The 18,350-nt window shown below is 37.9% G+C and overlaps 1 protein-coding gene across 1 annotated transcript in view; it reads right to left on the minus strand.

Moving 5' to 3' along the window:
- babam2 (BRISC and BRCA1 A complex member 2) overlaps positions 1-18,350 on the minus strand; it is a 48,109-nt gene that overhangs the window by 22,161 nt on the left and 7,598 nt on the right. The window contains exons 5-6 of the mRNA XM_033988601.2: positions 14,177-14,371; positions 11,759-11,833 (exon numbers count right to left, since the gene is read on the minus strand). Of these exons, the coding sequence (XP_033844492.1) occupies positions 11,759-11,833; positions 14,177-14,371 (270 nt within the window). The remainder of the gene's footprint in view (positions 1-11,758; positions 11,834-14,176; positions 14,372-18,350) is intronic.

Below are 18,350 nucleotides of genomic sequence, written 5' to 3' on the forward strand. Positions count from 1 at the left end.
ATATAGGCATAGGATTTAGCCTGGAGCCATCACTGTGTTAAACTGCCTATAGGAGGCAGAAGACATGCAGAGTGACAAGCGAGCTGGGGTTAAATGAAAGATGAATAACATGGTGGTTAATGTGAGAAAAACAAAATGATCAAAAAAAGAACATTTGAAGGTGTAAAATGGAAAACAACATAAAGATAGTTGATCTGGAGCGCAGGCGGAAAGTAGGCCAGATGGAAGTAATCCCACAGAGGCGCAGAGAGAAGAGGAGGAAGAGTTGGTGGGGGGCTGGGGGGCTGGGGAGCTCTCTGGAGACTGGATACTGGAGATGTGATGCTCAGCTGGGGGTGTGGGCAGGTGGGTGGGCTCCGAGTACAGAGATGTGTGGGTGGGGACAGGATGGGATGGTGAAGTGGGTGATTAGGAATGGCAGATTCATAAGGGAGTCATGACCTTTGACCTTTGGTAAAGGAGGTCATACTGGGGTGAACTTGAGTACAATGTGTTGTAGGGTTATAATTTTCACTTCTAAGGCAATTCACTTAGAAAAATACTATATTAATAAATAAATAAATACTATATTAATCAGACAGAAATAAGACTTAGAAATAAGTTTTTCCCCAATCAATTAATATCACTGATACATGCAGGAATCAATAGCTGTGCAGTGGCATAGTTTTTGTTTATTTTTTGTCTTTTGAGACCCAATAAAAAAATAAAAAAAAGTTATTTTTGTTTTGCTAATTTACACATTTTGTTTCTTTAAAAAAACAAAATAAAACTGTACACATTCCTTAAAAGTCCGGGAAAGAAAATGAAGCACTGCTTGGTGAATGGGCGTCCATATGAGACACACTGCATGAATGTGTTGATTTCATGTCTGTCATCACAGCATGAGGCAACATTATGACTCAGTTACATCAAGTAATATGTTGTTTATCATATGCAAACAATTATCAATGCACTCGCGTCACAGCCAGTCTGTGGCATTAATCACTGCATATGGTCCACACCTAACGGGCCAAAAGCAGACATCATCAATGGGATGCTACTGAATCCACCACATTCAAAACCTCTAAAACAGATTATTACTAAAATAATCTCAAGTAAAATCTGAAAGGAAAGAAAGGTCAGAGGGCTCCTGTTTGTATTAATGGCGAACCACCTCCTCATGCGGAGCCCTGCCAGAGCCACCAGTCATGTGTCACAACATGGACTGATGGAGCACACCCGACTACTGCACCCCAGGCCACAACCTTTATGACAGCACATGGGCAACAGCGATGGTCAGGCGGGTATTACTGAAGAGGAGTGAGGGGATCTCTGACCTCTGAGCACAACAAAATATTGGGTAAAAAATCTTTGGTGATGATTCCTGATTATTACCAAAACGTAAAATACTGTACATAAAAAAATAATATACATATTATACAAATAAGGAGTTTAGCAGACAATGCATGCTCAATTCAGTGAAATTCGAGGTATTATTTCTTGTTCAGCAGCAAACATTTACATAGAAATCACAACCAATAAAAAAACTACATCAGGTGTTGGTTTATGACTGAGAATATGTGCCACTGTGTATCTGCAAAGAATTACAAAAGTGAATCCACCTAAGAGGTCATTGTTTAGCCAGGAGCTTTACATGTCATTCTCCTCCTTTATACCCACATTCGTTATAAACATAGGGGTTGGAAAACTGTGCCGAGAAGTCAAGGGGTCTGTGTATAGATATGTCACACAAGCCAAAAACAAGTGTTGGTGGGGTAAGAAAAACTTTTTTGTAAAGCAATGCTATTGATAGCCAGGTTAACCAAAAACTCTGACAGGCGGTTGCAACCTGGCCACATTATTATGTCAAGTCCTGCCTGCTTTTCCTGCAGAGCAGCCCTGCCCTGACAGGTGCAACAAAACCACAGAGTGAGGGCTGTTGTCAGCATGCCCACGCACACAGCATGGACATTTAAAAAAAACAAACAAGCAAAAACATAGCATTTTTACATGTAATTGGAAGTTTTTAAATGTAAATGATACCCTAAAGTGAGGTATTACTAATAATATCCAAATCTCTGGCAAAACTCTGTAAAAATCCTCCATGGATGAGTCAGCAGTTGGACGCTAATGTTAATGGTTATGTCATGACCAAAGACTAGGCTCAAATATTTACAGTTGGCTCAGTGCGTTTCAGGGTGTGGGCATTACCAACCACAAAATTGATATTTACAAGAACAAGGATCAAGTGCTTTTGGGTTTCTATGGGCTTTCTATTTTTAACGATATGCGCAAATTATCAGTGCATGTTCAGGCATATCGGAGTGAGTTACCGGTAATATTTCACATTTGATGACCTAAAAAGGAGTGATTTTTGCACGTCTGCATTATATTGTTACCCACTGGAATCGATTCCAATTGCAGTTACAATAAAATTCCAATTAATTGATTAGGGTGAGAGTTATGCAATTGATTTTTTATTGTACATTTTATATGTATTTGCATTTGCAAATATATATAAAATGTATAAAATGCGTTTCACATACATGTATACATAAATATATAAATAGATGTTTATACTTGCTGGGAAAACCTACAGTAATTTTGAGTCAGTCGCTGTAGTGCTATAGTAACAAAGCAGTTTGCAGCATCTATAATGTTAAATGAGTAACTGCATTTAATGAACAACTCTTTGACCAGCACATTTGCCGAGAATAAAAAATAGCTGTATTTGAACTCTACACATATCTAACAATACTTAAAAGAATGACATCCATCTATGAGTTCATGCAACAGATGAACATAACAGATCTTAAAGTCACCAGTTCTTTTTGCAAGTCATGAAAGTATTTTAAGCAGGTGCATTCTGCGTTTTAGTGGCATATGAGGGTATAAAGCAAAACATAAAATATACTCAACAGTTTGCAACAGGTGCTTCTTAATTCAGGGAGGCCTCAGACATTAGTTGCATGCATCAACACTAATAAAAGTGTTCTGTCAATTCTCAAAAATAGCTTGTTTACACGGCAGTATACAGCTGTAACCATTATAAAGTATAGTGTCTGCGGAACAGTTTGTGACAGTCTAAAGCACAAGTATAAGATGAAAGCTCCACTACTAATAACAAAAGTAACATCACCCAGACTCCCTTTCAACTTTCTGTGTAGGATGCATTCTCAGAACAGGCTCCAGATGTTACCACACCTGGCAATAACAGCAGCAAGGCTTGAGAATGTATTTTAAATAGAGTATACTGCCATAACGTAAGCTCTAGAACACACAAAAATACATATCAGGTATCATTTCCACAGACAGGTGCAGTTCATACTTTGGTTGTAGTCACTAAATAAAATTCTAGTTGACTATAGAAATGTCCTGTGCCTTGATTAATTGACTAAAAGGGGATGATGATTAGCACCAGATAGCAAAGCCTTCTCCTTTCTGCTGTATTATATATATAAATATTTAATTCTATTAAATCTTTTAAAACATTTTGAGTCGACTGTGACACAATCGACCAATTAATCGGCAACTAATACAGCCCTAGTTATAATATTTACTGTTGTTCCTTTATTTCCACAAACAGGGAACATTTGTTAACCTGCAATTACTAAGATGTAGTGCGACATTTGAGAAGATGAACTAATTAACATATGTATGACTTTTATTTGATACTACTGCTTTATTGTGGCATATTTATTATAATTTGTTTTGAGCAATCAGTTTTGGATTTAGATTTAGGTTTTTTGGATTTTTTTAATTTATGAGTTTTAAAAGATACAGTATTCTGGGGATGGAGCTTCACCTGAATGATTCAGTGGAAATAGAAAGTTAAAACCATACATGCTCCATGGAGATTTTACGCCATATACTGTGAAAGATTATAGATTATAGGAACAATATTTCAGCAGATGGCTCTTTCCCAGGCCAAAAAGTCAGGTTTGTGGAAATGCAAGCCCACTCAGAGTAAGTACAGTTTAATTTTTTTTTCAATGCATTATATTTTTTATAATAAAATATAATAATTTATTTAATGATGTGTTTCTCAAAGAAGAAGCAGGAGGGGGCCTCATGAGTCAGTCAATAATGACGAAACAGTTACGTTAGATAACAACCTACAACATACAAATACAGTTTTGCAATGACTATCGAGAGCTTCTTGCAAAATCTGGATTCCAGTTTGCAGTGTCAGCAAAACAGCTGTGGACATTTCCTGTATATGGATGGACACATAGCAATAAGAAGTATATACTAGCATACCAATACCACAAAGGACACTCAAACCTTACATCAAAAAAACTAATTATTTCCATACTCTTTTTTTGCTTCGTTTCCGTTTTAGAGCTGTTGCTCCTGACATTTAAATCTGTCTTCAAGAGCATCCTGCGTTAGAATACATCCACCATTTAAAAGGCACGTAATTGTTTATCTGCGTGGAAGCATTGGCTGGCCTTTTCAGATTTCAGCCGTACACTGCATTAGTGAAGCCCAAACTGGCAATTACTTAACAATGTCTTTTGGGCAACTTGCTTTCCCACTAAATGCCATGTCTTAGTGCTATATGGATAATTTGACAACTGTGAAGAAAAGAGAAAAATGAAATATGCATGTATATACAAACATCTCAATTGATTTATCTCAATGGATTTGACAGAAAATTAAGTTGTATTATAATTATATCTAATTGAAATCCAATGAAGATGATCACTCAGTGTTTAATCTATAATAAACAAAACAAAAAAAAGATGTGGCAGAGGTCTAATCCAGGTCAAGGATCACATCTCAAAGCATTATGGGAGGAACCTGCAATTATTTTATAGCTCTTAAGATTCCTGAGCTCTTAGTCAGTATTTACCATCCAGGGGCATGGCAAGGCCACAAATTACCACCACTCACCGTGGCACCAAATGCTCAATGGTCACACACAAAGCAAGTCTGTCATCATAGTAATACAAACACTCCAGCGATCACAAATTAAAAGTATTTATATTGGGTTAATAAAACTGTTCTTTCTGATGCTCATGCTTTAGTCATAGTCATTAGCTCACATGTTTACATAAGGACATAACAATGAATGATCATAAAGCCACACAGTTGTTTTCCAGGTCTGTGCAGAGCATTACAAAAGCCTCATGTGACCCACAGAGCTATCTTCAGCCACTTCTCCAAAAGTCCAACTGCCACAAGTACCCAGCCTCAGGAACGGTTAAAAGATGTGAAACATGTAGCAATGAAATACTATAGAAAAAGTATTCTCAGCTGCCTTTGAGTGACCATTATCTATGGATAATCACAGAAACTACACACAAATAATGAACCTGCTATTAATACAATCATTCAGGCATTTAACTAAACCTGTTGAAATTGCCAATTATTTTAAGAACTTTCCATTAATTAAATAAAGTACTATTCGGCAAAATATAAGAAATACAAGTAATGGCTCAGCAATTCTAATTTTGATATTGATGACTGTAATAATTCAATAAAACTTATTAAAAATGTCATAATGCAAGACATTCAAACATTCAACCTCACTCCTCTACAACAAATGACTGATGAGTCGTTGTGTCAAATTGATGCAAAAAACTATGTTGATGTTGTTTTTCTCGATTTTAGTGCAGCCTTTGATGTTATTGATCATGGTTTACTGTAAAAAAAAAAAAGTTATATGCATATGGTTTTAAAAAATGTGCAATTAAATGGGTGGAGTTACCTAACTAACAAATCTCAATCTTTATATTTTAGTGGTAGTTTTTCTACAACTAGAGGCTTAGAGTGTGGAGTCCCCCAGGGCAGCTGCCTTGGCCCTTTGCCTTCCTCTATCTTTACAAACCACCGCCCTCTATTCTTAAATAGTGCCTCTGTAATAATGTACTCTAAGGACACTGCATTATACTATTCAACAGAAACTTGTTTTAAATACTAATAAAATCAAAAGTTTAATCTTGGTTCTAATGCTGCATTAAGAAATTTAGAACTTTTGCTGCTTATTTTGAAAGGCCTTCCTTTCGAGCATGTACATGAATTTGATCTTTTAGAAATAACTATAAATAAACAACTAAATATTAACAAGATGATGACCACAATGAGGAAGGATGATGTGCCTACTTTATGATAGCTACTTCACTGAAACAAGTCATACACTCTTAAGGGTGAACCCATCTTGACTATGGTTCTGTGGTATGGTCATGTGCTTAAAAAAAAAGATATTCATAAACTTCAAGTACTGCAGAACAAACCTGCACGTCTCACCTTGCTCTGTTCGCCACGTGCTAGCATTAACACTATGCATCTAACCCTATCAAGTCTAGAAGGCTTTGTAATTTGTATTTCCTATAACATTTGTAATAACAAAAAGCCTAAAATCTTGTATTTAAAAAAAATGTATGTCAGTGAGACATGATTGCTCCACTAGACAGCAAACAAATTGTACCTAGAATTTGTGCAATGCAGAAAACAGTGTTGTACAGCGCTGCTATCCATTGGAATAGCAGATGCTTTTTAAAATTTGTCTTTAAAAAGAGCCAAATAAGACTTTGTCTTGTGAACAAGCGGTATTTCATTTCTTTTAAAGTGTTCTTTTTTGTTTACATTTTTATCTACTGGGCCAATTTTGTACTGCTGTTTAACAGTTCTATGTTTATATTAATTATAAATCTCATCAGCAAGGTTGTTGTTGGCATTAGTAAATGGGTCCCATCACTAGGGCATTATAAATAATAATGACACTCAATTGTACATTTTTCTAATCTGAACATTGAAAACAAAAGCTACAGATGTGAAGAGTGGGCTGGCAAAATCAATCTTGCTTTACTACACTACACCCACATAATTAACCTGTGAATAAAGAAAGTGCTGACCTTGTGCTATTTATATCCTGACATAACCTTTTAACAGCGAAGATAAACACAGGTCACATGGAACTGTTTTTAAAATCTAAATTAGACAACATTAGAGTAGAGGTTAATTATTCAAATGGCATTTCAAAATGTGTACTGCTGCAGAGCCTCTGGGGTAACAAGCAGAGTAAATATGATTAGTGCAGAAAGGTGCAATAATGGAGAAAAAAAAAACAGTCAGGCAAAACAGGGTCATTCATCAAGCTGTCAGGAATAGACAGGGATGGAAAAAGCAAACATCTTAATTTAAAATTATATTACATTTATTTTACTTATAGATGTAATATAATTTAAAATTATATTACATCTATAAGTAAAATAAAGCACTCTCATATAAATATTTCCTTTTTTCACAAACAAAATGCAACGGCTCTTTTAACAGAACAGACTTAAGTTTTTTGATTTAATAACTAGATTGATGTTAGACATATGTGTTATAACAGACAGGAATTTCAAAACAATGTCACAATTTACAATATCAAAATCTGGACACCAAACAATAAACCAATAAACCAATATAGGTAGCAGTAGCAGATAGCATAGATAGCAGATACATGAAAGACATAATGACGATAAAGTTTAATGTTGATCTAACAGTAGTTTTAATTTCAGAGGCAAATGCAAACATTATGAAGCGGTAGGTAATATTAAACGAATGAATAAACTGGCTATTTGTGCACATTGTTAGCAGTTCCTTATTAAAATCAGCAAGTCCTGGCCTCTTCTGTTGGGTTGCATTTAACTATTTATTCATTTATTTACTTACTCCAAACTGACGCCGTAGGCAAATTCTCATTTTAAAATCTGTATACTAGAAAAAAAAACATGACAGGAAATGGAGGGCAAGTGCAGAAGTCGGCGACACTGGCACCGCGAATGAAAAGCCCGAGGCTGCGTTTCACCCTGACCCTCCCTTCACTTAACAAGGAGCCTCCGAGGTTAAAGAGCACACAGAATACAAGGGGTGGGAGTGGGCTGCGATGGAGACTAAAATAATTAGAGTAAAAATAATTAGACGCTAAATGGTTTTGTTGAGGCATGCACAGAAAATATGAGGAAATGAGGATGCAGGAATGCCCAGAGCAGGATGCTACCTGGACTTAGGTGTGCAGAATGGGAAGCAAAAATGAGCTGATGAGTGAGGTATGCAACAACTGACACTAATATAGCTTATAACAGATTTAAGAGAGGTTGTACTTCATTAGCTCAAGGTGGTGTTCTTGCTCATAGACACAGATGGAGAAAAGAGGTCTTAAATAACATATGGGCAAGAGGTTTTGGGTGCGTTCACTTCACACGTGTCACGATTTGGTTCTTTTTTGGGCCCAGTTTAGTCCTGATGTAGACTTGGTTTGGTCCTGTTCTGAAGTTGTCTATATGCAAGTGTCTGACTAATAAAAAAAAAAACAAAAAAAAAAAGCACAAACCACTACACTCATTTTTGTAAGCACTTGTCCACAACTGATGCATTACTTTTATGGCTCAATGACATAAGTGATGACTCAATTTTCTTTCAACCCTTTCATCAGTCATTCATTCATTCATTCAATTAAAAAACAAATGAAATGGGCTCACAATATTGACTTCATGAACATGACATGGTTGACAAATCTATAAGGACAAAAATGTATTATTTATGTAGTAGAACTCTGTGGCACTTCTGTTTCATGTTTATAGGCCCAGTTAATTACAAAGTAATAACAAACCATACAATTAAGATAATTTGCATTGTCTAATCTTCAGCAAAGTACCATATTTATTTTAGTCTTTTCAATGTTATAACATGACAGTAAAACTTCGCCTAAAATATCCTTTGGGATCAATAGTGCTTGTAAATGCATACACAAACAGACAAACACTTGCAGGCTGCTCTGGAGCTGGTGACATGGGTCAGTGCCTGTGAAGGGAACAAAGCACAAGTGAAGCGAAAGCAGAGGCTTCAGTCACGAATGTAGAGCCCTCTGCACTGATCACTGTGGACATTTAGGCTTATCAAAGCAATGTGCTGCCATGAGGAAGTATGGACGGCCAGATGTTTGGCAAAGAATCAATGCAAAAAAGGAAGAAACGCAATTAACATCAAATTAAAAATAAAATAGTAATTTACATGGTTGCAAAAATTGACAAGTTATCAAGGCAAAACTCTGTCCTCCAAAAATAAAAAAAAACAAAACAATAAAATATTCTGGCTAAATGGGGCCTTATTATATAACATGTGTTAACCCTATTGTTGTGACATCTACAAACGTGTCCTAACATGTGTGTTGTTCTTGAAATAGTTAACAATTCTATATTTCAGTCATGTGGACCTGACATGTTTAAATCTGCAGTCACCTGACTTGTGACGGTAAAACACAAACTGCAAATCTCGTCAACACTACAGAAACAACAATGACAAATCACTATTAGACATTTTGTCCTAAAATGTGCAATGTATTGAAATCATAATTTTAATTAGATTAATTCAAAAATCTATGTGCATACAAGCCAAAATGATCAAATATTGACAAAGCTAAACCATGGCGCAAAAATGTCCCAAGAGCTTCATGCATAAAAGCACTTTGAAAAGGTAATGGTCAAGAGGTTAAAGGTTAAACTACCTGTGTGACCGCGTGCACTTAAGGGAGCAGTACTAAACCTGCATGTACCTTCTTTTTATCCTCACAACAGCCTGTCCCCTTTAAAATAAACACACAAGTAAATGAACTCAAATTCCTGTCCGCTCCTCTAGGCCAGTGGTCCACAGAGGAAGGTAAACATGTCCATGCAGTGCGCTCAGACTTCCAAGATGCTGCAGGTAACAGTCGTCCTCTACAGCTCCGCGCCCACCAGCCGTGTGCGGGGTAGCCCATGTCTGAACACATTTCCACTCCAGCGCTATATCCCCCCCGTAACACAAGGACATCCGTGAGTTTGATGGCGAGATTCAAATCAGGGTCAGTGGTGCGACCTCTACCTGGCTGTGGGCTTACCTTATGTGTACAAAACAACACTTTTTTATGAAGCCTGCATTTTGTTGAACAGAAAGACCTGCTGTTAACATGCTGTAAAGTCAGATTTCTGCCCATGGGAAAAGCTCACCATCATCTATTCAAATGATTTTTTTTCAACCACTAAAATAATACATATTTTGAAATCTCTTTTTAAATGTAGTAGTTTCAAATTCAAATTGAGCTTTGCATTGGTAGGGTTTTTCTATGGTCATAAGCTTGGGTAATGACTAATGCATATCAGTTATGGGGGATAGGCGCAAGATGTTTCAAGAAATCCCCTCTGGAGTTTCAGACATACCCCCTCGATGAGACACCGGAAAGGATTGTAGATATGCTCAGGGACACTTTAGATGAAAACCTGGGGGTGTCTGGAGAGCGGGAAAAACAAAAAAAAACAAAAAACTTAACCTGTTATAAGCCTTATAGTACATGTCAAAGCTGATTGTATTGCTTGTATATTTTCCAAATGCATTGTAGCCTTTGTAACTGACTAAACTAAACTTTTTTTTGGCTCAAATAGATGTATAGAAATAGGGGCACTGGCAGCAGCAAAGAGCTACAGTTCACAATGCACAAAAACTACTGAGTAGAGACGGCATTCACACTGACACGACTAATTACATGACAACTGTCGAAGTGAAAATCCAGGTCATTGGTTTGGCTGCACCAATGTAAGAGTCCAGCCTATATGCTGCATAATCCTGCTCCTCCAGTTTGCGGAGGTGGACAAGGTGTAGGCTGATGTTCATTACTTTCTTCTCTTCTGCGCCAGCTGTCTTCCTCGGTCCTCAGCGCTCCCATGGAGATACTATGTATAACCTGGCTGCCAAATACAGCAGAGCACTGTGAGTTTTGTGTGTGCGTATGGGCACATGAGGCTCAGCTTATGATACGATCAGTATGACAGGAATGTACGTCCAATTCCCAGATCTCTTCTCTCATAAAAAAAAAAAACTCACTTAAGATTACATGCTCGACACTATGTCACAGGCTGTACAGCACCACCCATAGTTCAAGGTGTCAACGTGTCTACCTCAACATTGCATTAAAATTACCAGGGCTCTATATATGTGCGCATCATTTGGGAAATAATCCACTAATAAAAGGTTATGCCAAGAGTGAAATATGAGGTAAAAAACAACAACAAAAAAAAAAAAACAGAAAAAAAATATTTTAGGGAGGCAACATGCAGATTTGTTAATTAATATAAAGAATTACATTGCATATTTTTTGTGCCAAGTTTTTTAAATGTCTGTGTACATTCCTTTTGACAATCATCTGTTATTAATTTACTCATAAATTATTCAAATTATAAATATATGGATTACAACAATTAGCTGTCGCAGTCTGACTTTAAATATGAGTTTGACTTTGTCCAGACAACAGTAAATAACTTCTGGGACATTTGGACAAAGGCTGATGTGAGACTGATGACTTCTGCTGTTCGCCGTATGTTTACCATCATTTCTCTTTCACAAACAGAAGCCCAGGCTGAGAAAGGCCAGAGAGCTAGGGCCCGCAGCACACCGAGAAGGGACAGGCGACACTGTGGAACAAGGACTGGAGGAAAGAGAGAGAGCGGCAGAGGCAATTACTAATGCGGCCGAGCGAGGCAGATGGACAGTGAGGGAGGGATGGCGAGAGAGAGAAAGAGAGAAGGAGAGATGGAAGAAGAGAGGGCGAGTTAAGCTGCCTGCAGACACCACACGGCTCAGAGCAGATCCAGAGTGACGGCTCGCTGATTAGTCAACTCACAGCCCCCAAGACTGTGGCCTGCACATTAAAAAGTCCTCTAAAATCAACTGCTTGCATGCCAAAAACTATCCAACACATCATAATTACAACATCTACAAACATCAATACCCTAAATTAGACCGGTGACACTACCTTTAGAAGATAGACAGGGATGTTGCTGAAGTCCACAGGAAGTTTAAGGAGGAATCGGGCAGAAAACTCTCCAGTCTGGACAAATAGAAAAAGTTTTATGAGTAATGTAGAACAGAAGAAATACCTGTAAAGTTATGCACACTAGGGCATGTAGGCCTATTGCAATTACACATTTGTTTTGCTACAGAAAAAGATTGCGATATTGATGAATTATTAATACTGAAACTACTGACAAGATAGCAGTATTATTAAAAGACATCACCTGCTTCAAATAAATAATAGACTGATGCAATAATTAGCCCTGTTACTTACTCAACCTTCTTATCGTTTTACAAAAAAAATGTCAGTGGCACCGTTCTGTGTGTATGGGTGTGTGTGTGTGTATGTGGTGTTCAGAGTTGCAAAATCTTACAGGGAAATATCACAACATGCTGAAGTGCTGAGCTTTCTTCAACCTCAACAGCTTTTTAACCACAGAGGCCAGTTGCTACTTGTAAACCACATTGTTCTGCAATTTTACTATGAAATTCCATAATCTCATCTCTGCATTTTAGTAACACAATCTTGTAAATAACATAACATTCATTTAAGCACTGACTATTGGTTTCACACATACACACACGTGGATTCAGTAACTTTTATTCACTTATAGCAGAAACCTTTCTTTTGGAAAATGTGGTTCACGAATTCATTCATGTTTTCTTGACAGTGGGCACCATTACATGATCAGTAAAATAATAACTAGAGTAAACAGAGTAATACCCAATAATTAGATCTGATATTTGTTCTGAGTTTACACAAGCACAAAAGAAATCTGACCATCAAAACCATCTAGTGACATGTGGATTGTAGCGTAACTTGTATGTGGACAAATTGCAATGACTCTTACAACCCCAATTCCAATGAAGTTGGGACGCTGTGTAAAACTTAAAAAAAAATACAGAATACAATGATTTGCAAATACTTATCAACCTATATTGAACTGAATAAACTACAAAAGACATGATATTTAATGTTCAAACTGATAAACTTTATTCTTTTTATGCAAATATCATTTTCAATTTGATGCCTGCAATACGTTCCAATAAAGCTGGGACAGGGGCAACAAAAGAATGGAAAAGTTGAGGAATGTTTAAAACACACCTGTTTGGAACATTCCACAGGTGAACAGGTTAATTGGAAACAGGTGAGTGTCATGATTGGGTATAGAAGGAGTGTCCCCAAAGGGCTCAGTCGTTCATAAGCAAGGATGGGGCGAGGTTCACCACTTTGTGAACTGTGTGAGCAAATAGTCCAACAGTCTAAGAACAATGTTTCTCAACGTACATTTCCAAGGAATTTAGGGATTTCATCATCTATGGTCCATAATATCATCAAAAGATTCAGAGAATCTGGAGAAATCTCTGCACATAAGCGGTACTGTATTAAAAACAGACATGTATGTGTAAAGGATATCACCACATGAGCTCAGGAACACTTTAGGAAACCATTGTCAGTTGACACAGTTCGTTGCTACATCTCCAAGTGCAAGTTAAAACTGGACCATGCAAAGCGAAAGCCACATATCAACAACACCTAGAAACGCCGCTAGCTTTTCTGGGCCCGAGCTCACCTGAGATGGACTGACACAAAGTGGAAAAGTGTGCTGTGGTCTGACGAGTCCACATTTCAAATTGTTTTTGGAAATCATGGACGTCGTGTCCTGCGGGCCGAAGAGGAAAAGGACCATCCAAATTGTTACCAGCGCAAAGTTCAAAAGCATCTGTGATGGTCTGGGGGTGTGTTAGTGCCCATAGTGTGAGTAACCTGCACATCTGTGAAGGCACCATTAATGCTGAAAGGTACATACAAGTTTTGGAGCAACATATGCCGCCATCCAAGCAACGTCTTTTTCAGGGATGTCCCTGCTTATTTCAGCAAGACAATGGTGCATTATGAAGTGCAAAATACGACAACGGAGACCCCAGACTGCTGAGCAACTGAAGTTGTACATTCAGCAAGAATGGGAAAGGATTCCTCCTGCAAAGCTTCAATAATTAGTGTCCTCAGTTCCCAAACGCTTATTGATTGACGTTAAAAAGAAAGGTGATGTCACACAGCGGTAAACATGGCCCTGTCCCAGCTTTATTGGAACGTGTTGCGTCCCAACTTCATTGGAATTGGGGTTGTAAAATAACCCCTTCTTTAAAATTTTCCCTTCCTTGTCAAAAACTACACAGGTATGAACAATCAAAGAAATCAGATTCCCCAGATGACATTTTGATAATATGGCAACTCTTAAAATCAGATAATGATCAGATGTTTGATGTGCACCTAAACATGGCCAGTGAGGGGAAGTCAGCAATCAGAGAGGCAGGATGGTTAACCACTCTGCCAGTGTGCATGTGAACCCTCCTTTATGAACCGTCTCTGACATACCCAGCTGTTCTTGCGGCCAGCGTAGATCTCGATGCTGCGGGCATAGTTGGGGTCCTCCAGGAGGCTGTCATACTCGAAGAGCAGCCGGGAGCTCTCGCGCAGACGCTGGCACTGGTACTGGTGGTACTGCTGGATCAGCTCCTTTACCAGCTGGAGCAGGCATTCTGGATTTCCTGCATCCCACTGGACCAAGTGCTAAGGAGGACAGACAGAAGGCAGATGGATATTTTTTATTCAAATTCAACATGTTAGTACATCATTATTTTTATTAATACAACTGTATTCAAACTATCCAAGTAAACAAGCTTTGCTATTATTTTGTGACAGATGGGTAGGGCCCCAAGGCACAAAGGTTTTCAGTGATCACATTAACACTTCAATACTTAACACTAAATGATTACAAAGTTGTTCCACCTACTGCCCATATGTGTACTCTTAGTGGTAGCAAAGCCATAAAGCGGAGGAATACCACAGGGCAAAAATACACTTGTGAGTTAAAAATGTCACATTAACAGCATAATCCTGACAAATGGAAGTTCCCATGACAATACAAGATCAGAGGGAGAGGCTGAGCTAAAGGATGTCCTGTTTCCATAGAGTGATTTAGCATGTGATGGAAAAGTACTGCGTCTGTTCAAGGTCTAATGGCAAAAGCTGTGGAAATTTTAGCTTTAGGGAAAATTTAAACACTGTGTGCAACAACTTCAGGCACTACAAATATTGCCAAGTAGCTTTAAAACTGTTGCTAATACAGCGAGTCTAACTGGTGCATGGACTCTCCCTGTATTTAATCTCAGTCTAAGTATAAGCCAAACGCGACTCCACCCACTGACCAAGGCCACTAAAGGCAAATAAACATGAGGCAATCATGGTAAATACAACCCACGATTAAAAGATTCCAAAGAAACTGTCTTACATCTTATCTAGATGAGAGAGAGAAAGAAAAAAAACAGACTGCAGTATGCATCTCATATCTGAAACTACCCAGTTTATAGTGTGGCCTTGGTCAAGATACTTCACTCATGATACCCATATTTCAGAGTGATGTAGTTGTTGATGCCCTGCTCATCCTGAAAGTGAAATTCTTTGGACTGGAAAAACAAGAAGCTATGCAACTTTATGACATGATTGGTATGCCAAGTGCTAGTACAACATGTTTTGTGCCCTTAACTCAATTAAACAAAGCTAAAAGTGAATACTGAGTCACTATTGTGCACAAAGTAGGAGGATGATTCAAGCTTTAATACTCACGACGCTAACATATCAAAAGTAGCATTGGGTTCTGTAATGCTTCATTGTGAATGTCTACATTGTTCCCAAGCGACTCAACCAGCTCTCGCCATGTCAAAACCAGCCTGTGTATGTGTGGTGAAAAGATGTGGGGCTAAAGTGAGACGTGACCTCATCAAACTAGTCTCCCAGTGGTTACCAACAGGGATTCCCGAAACGTGGGCAAATGCAAACAAGTGTAGGCATTGTCCAAAAAGCAGCAGCAGGGGAGGTGATGGCCTGGGGACTTTCGGAGTGAGCCGAAACTGAGCGGAGAGACGGTGGGAAGTGCTGCGTCAGGGCTGTGACAGAGTGCATCAGTGAAACTCCAGAGGTGGGGAAGAGAAGGGAAGCGGCAACTAGGACAAAGCCGAGAGAGGGCACTGGTAATTCAACTTCAGTGGGAGAAGTTCACTGTGGTCAGATTGGAAAAGGTTCAAGAAATTGGAGATGGAGTCACAAAAATGCTTAAAAACAGGAGATCTTTTTAGTTTTATTCATCGCCATCTCTTGCATTTTTTCTCTAAGTATGCAGCTCAACAATGAGCAGGCACCACTGCTTCAGAAAGGAAGATTTCCCTAATAGACAAGTTTGACGAAGGCTAATCAACCATCTAGTAACTCTAAAAACCTGTAAGTGAACCTTTTTAGACCAAAACATGACAAATACAGTATCAGTTTTTGGAAATATGATGGAATATACTTGTGTTGGTTATAATTAAGAGGTTTAAGATCAGAAATGTTCAATTTGAGTGATTTCCAATAAAGTTTTTGTTTTTGTAGATTTGTAAACCATCTCCAGATATTGTTAAAAGTGCTGGAAACCACAAATTATTATTAATAATGCATTTGATTAATATAGCACCTTTTTCATTATACACAATAATAATAAAAACTATGCATATTATAAAATGACCCAAAAATAAACTTTACTTTCCAAGTAAATAAAACTCTACTATGCAGAACTTTGCTGGATGCCATTATTTGAAAAGACTTTATAGCTAATAACAGCAGAGTGCACTTGCCGTCTTCTCCTGTAGTGAATGTTCTGAGTTAACAAGGTAGCAGTTGGACGCTGTAGCGGTTCTCTGGTCAAACGGAGACTAGGAAAGAATGGGAAGCACTGAGCCAAAAAGCAATGTCCATGTGTTGTATATGAATATGTGTGTGTGTGTGTGTATGTGCATCTTCACAGAATTGATTTTACACGCTCTGCTGAAGACTGTGTGCCAAAATAAATCTGTGTGCTTTTTTCATGAATTGAACAAGCCTGCACAATATAGAAAAAAGGAAGGGACAAAATCTGGGTAATTTGGGGAGCTGACTATGTAGATTTAACTAATGCAATATAAATAACAAATATATGCGCTTTGGACAAGGCTAAACCTACAAGAACTTATTAACTAATAATTAATTATTAAGCTGGCTATATATATATATATATATATATATATATATATATATATATAAAATCTCATTCCACAGAGCATGATTTTAAATATGAGAAGTAACTATTCACACCCTTTTAGTAAAGGAGGATAAAACTAATTCATTATGTGTATAGTATGTATTTGTTTGAAAAGGGAGAAAAATACTACTAAAATAAACAGTTTTTATTCATTATTTAGTAAAGATTGCTGGCTCAAGGGCTCAAAAGACAGTGTGCAACTTCAAGGACAACCTGAAAAATACGCTGGATGTCTTCCTGATTGCTTGTCTGGCTATAGGAACATCAAGTTACATATTTACAAGAGTACAATAACTACACCTATAAGCTTGGCGCGATACCTGCCACAGTCAACATAACTGTGTGGAAATAAATCCAGTGCAATCAATGAACCTTCTGTCTACTTTCAATTATCAAAGTGGATGTCTCGCAAGTGAGGCATCTGGTACTGACCATCTGTGGTTATTATGCTTCAAATATGCTTTCAACAGCCTCAGACAGACAAGTGCTTTATTATATTAGTCCAAAAATACAAATGCATGGGACATTGACACTGGCATGTTAGGACTTCTCTGTAAATGTGAAGAGAAAAATTGTCCAAAGGCGGTGTTTAAGACCCTTTAAGAACAACACGTACACCTAAATTGGGCATATTCACAGTGAATAGACCCAAGTTGACAGAATTATGTCTTCCTGTGCCATCCGTCTGTACCATCTTCGATCCAATATTTATCTGAGGCCAATGAGAGAGGGGCTGGCATCTGAGAATGCAAGATAATTATATAGGCCAAGAGAAGATATTTGTTTTTACGTCTTAAAATGTGATTTTTATAGATGCTGGCAACCTGATCCAATAAATCGCTGTAGACTTGAAAGTGTGAGGCATTAAAAAACTCCCAAGTATTAAATTAATCTCTGTTAGTCTCTAATTCAAGTGTGGGCTCACACCCTGTTTCGCCCCCGGAGAGTGCCAAGTCTAAGATCATGCTAAATTGCTCTTGTCATGTGTTTAAGACACTTGGCGCTCTCAGCCGTGCGCTTTCTCACCAGGCTCTGTATGGGCTGTGTCCAACGCACAGCAACTTGTTGACAGAAAAAGCACTTTTCCTCAGGAACAGTACATGGGGTTCTGTGTGTGCTTTAGTGCAGGTTAAAAATATTACATTATCAAATCTTGATTAAAAATAAAAACACACTTGTAAAATGTGGACATTCTCCCCATAATAAAGCACTGCATACTGACTGTGTCCCTGAGCAAGACCCTTTGCCTGCCATGCATGCTGTATGACTATACGATTAGTGGTGGTATGACACAAGGGTTTTACATGATACCCACACTTTATTTCTAAGTCAGCTGTAGTTCACCATTATTAAGAAAAGCATATGACTGAGGACTATATGAATAGTAGGTAACTTTGAGAAGCTTGAAATGCTTAGTGCAGCAAGAATTTAACCCAC

This window comes from Periophthalmus magnuspinnatus, chromosome 22 (genome assembly GCF_009829125.3).
Source record: "Periophthalmus magnuspinnatus isolate fPerMag1 chromosome 22, fPerMag1.2.pri, whole genome shotgun sequence".
Lineage (NCBI taxonomy): Eukaryota > Metazoa > Chordata > Actinopteri > Gobiiformes > Gobiidae > Periophthalmus > Periophthalmus magnuspinnatus.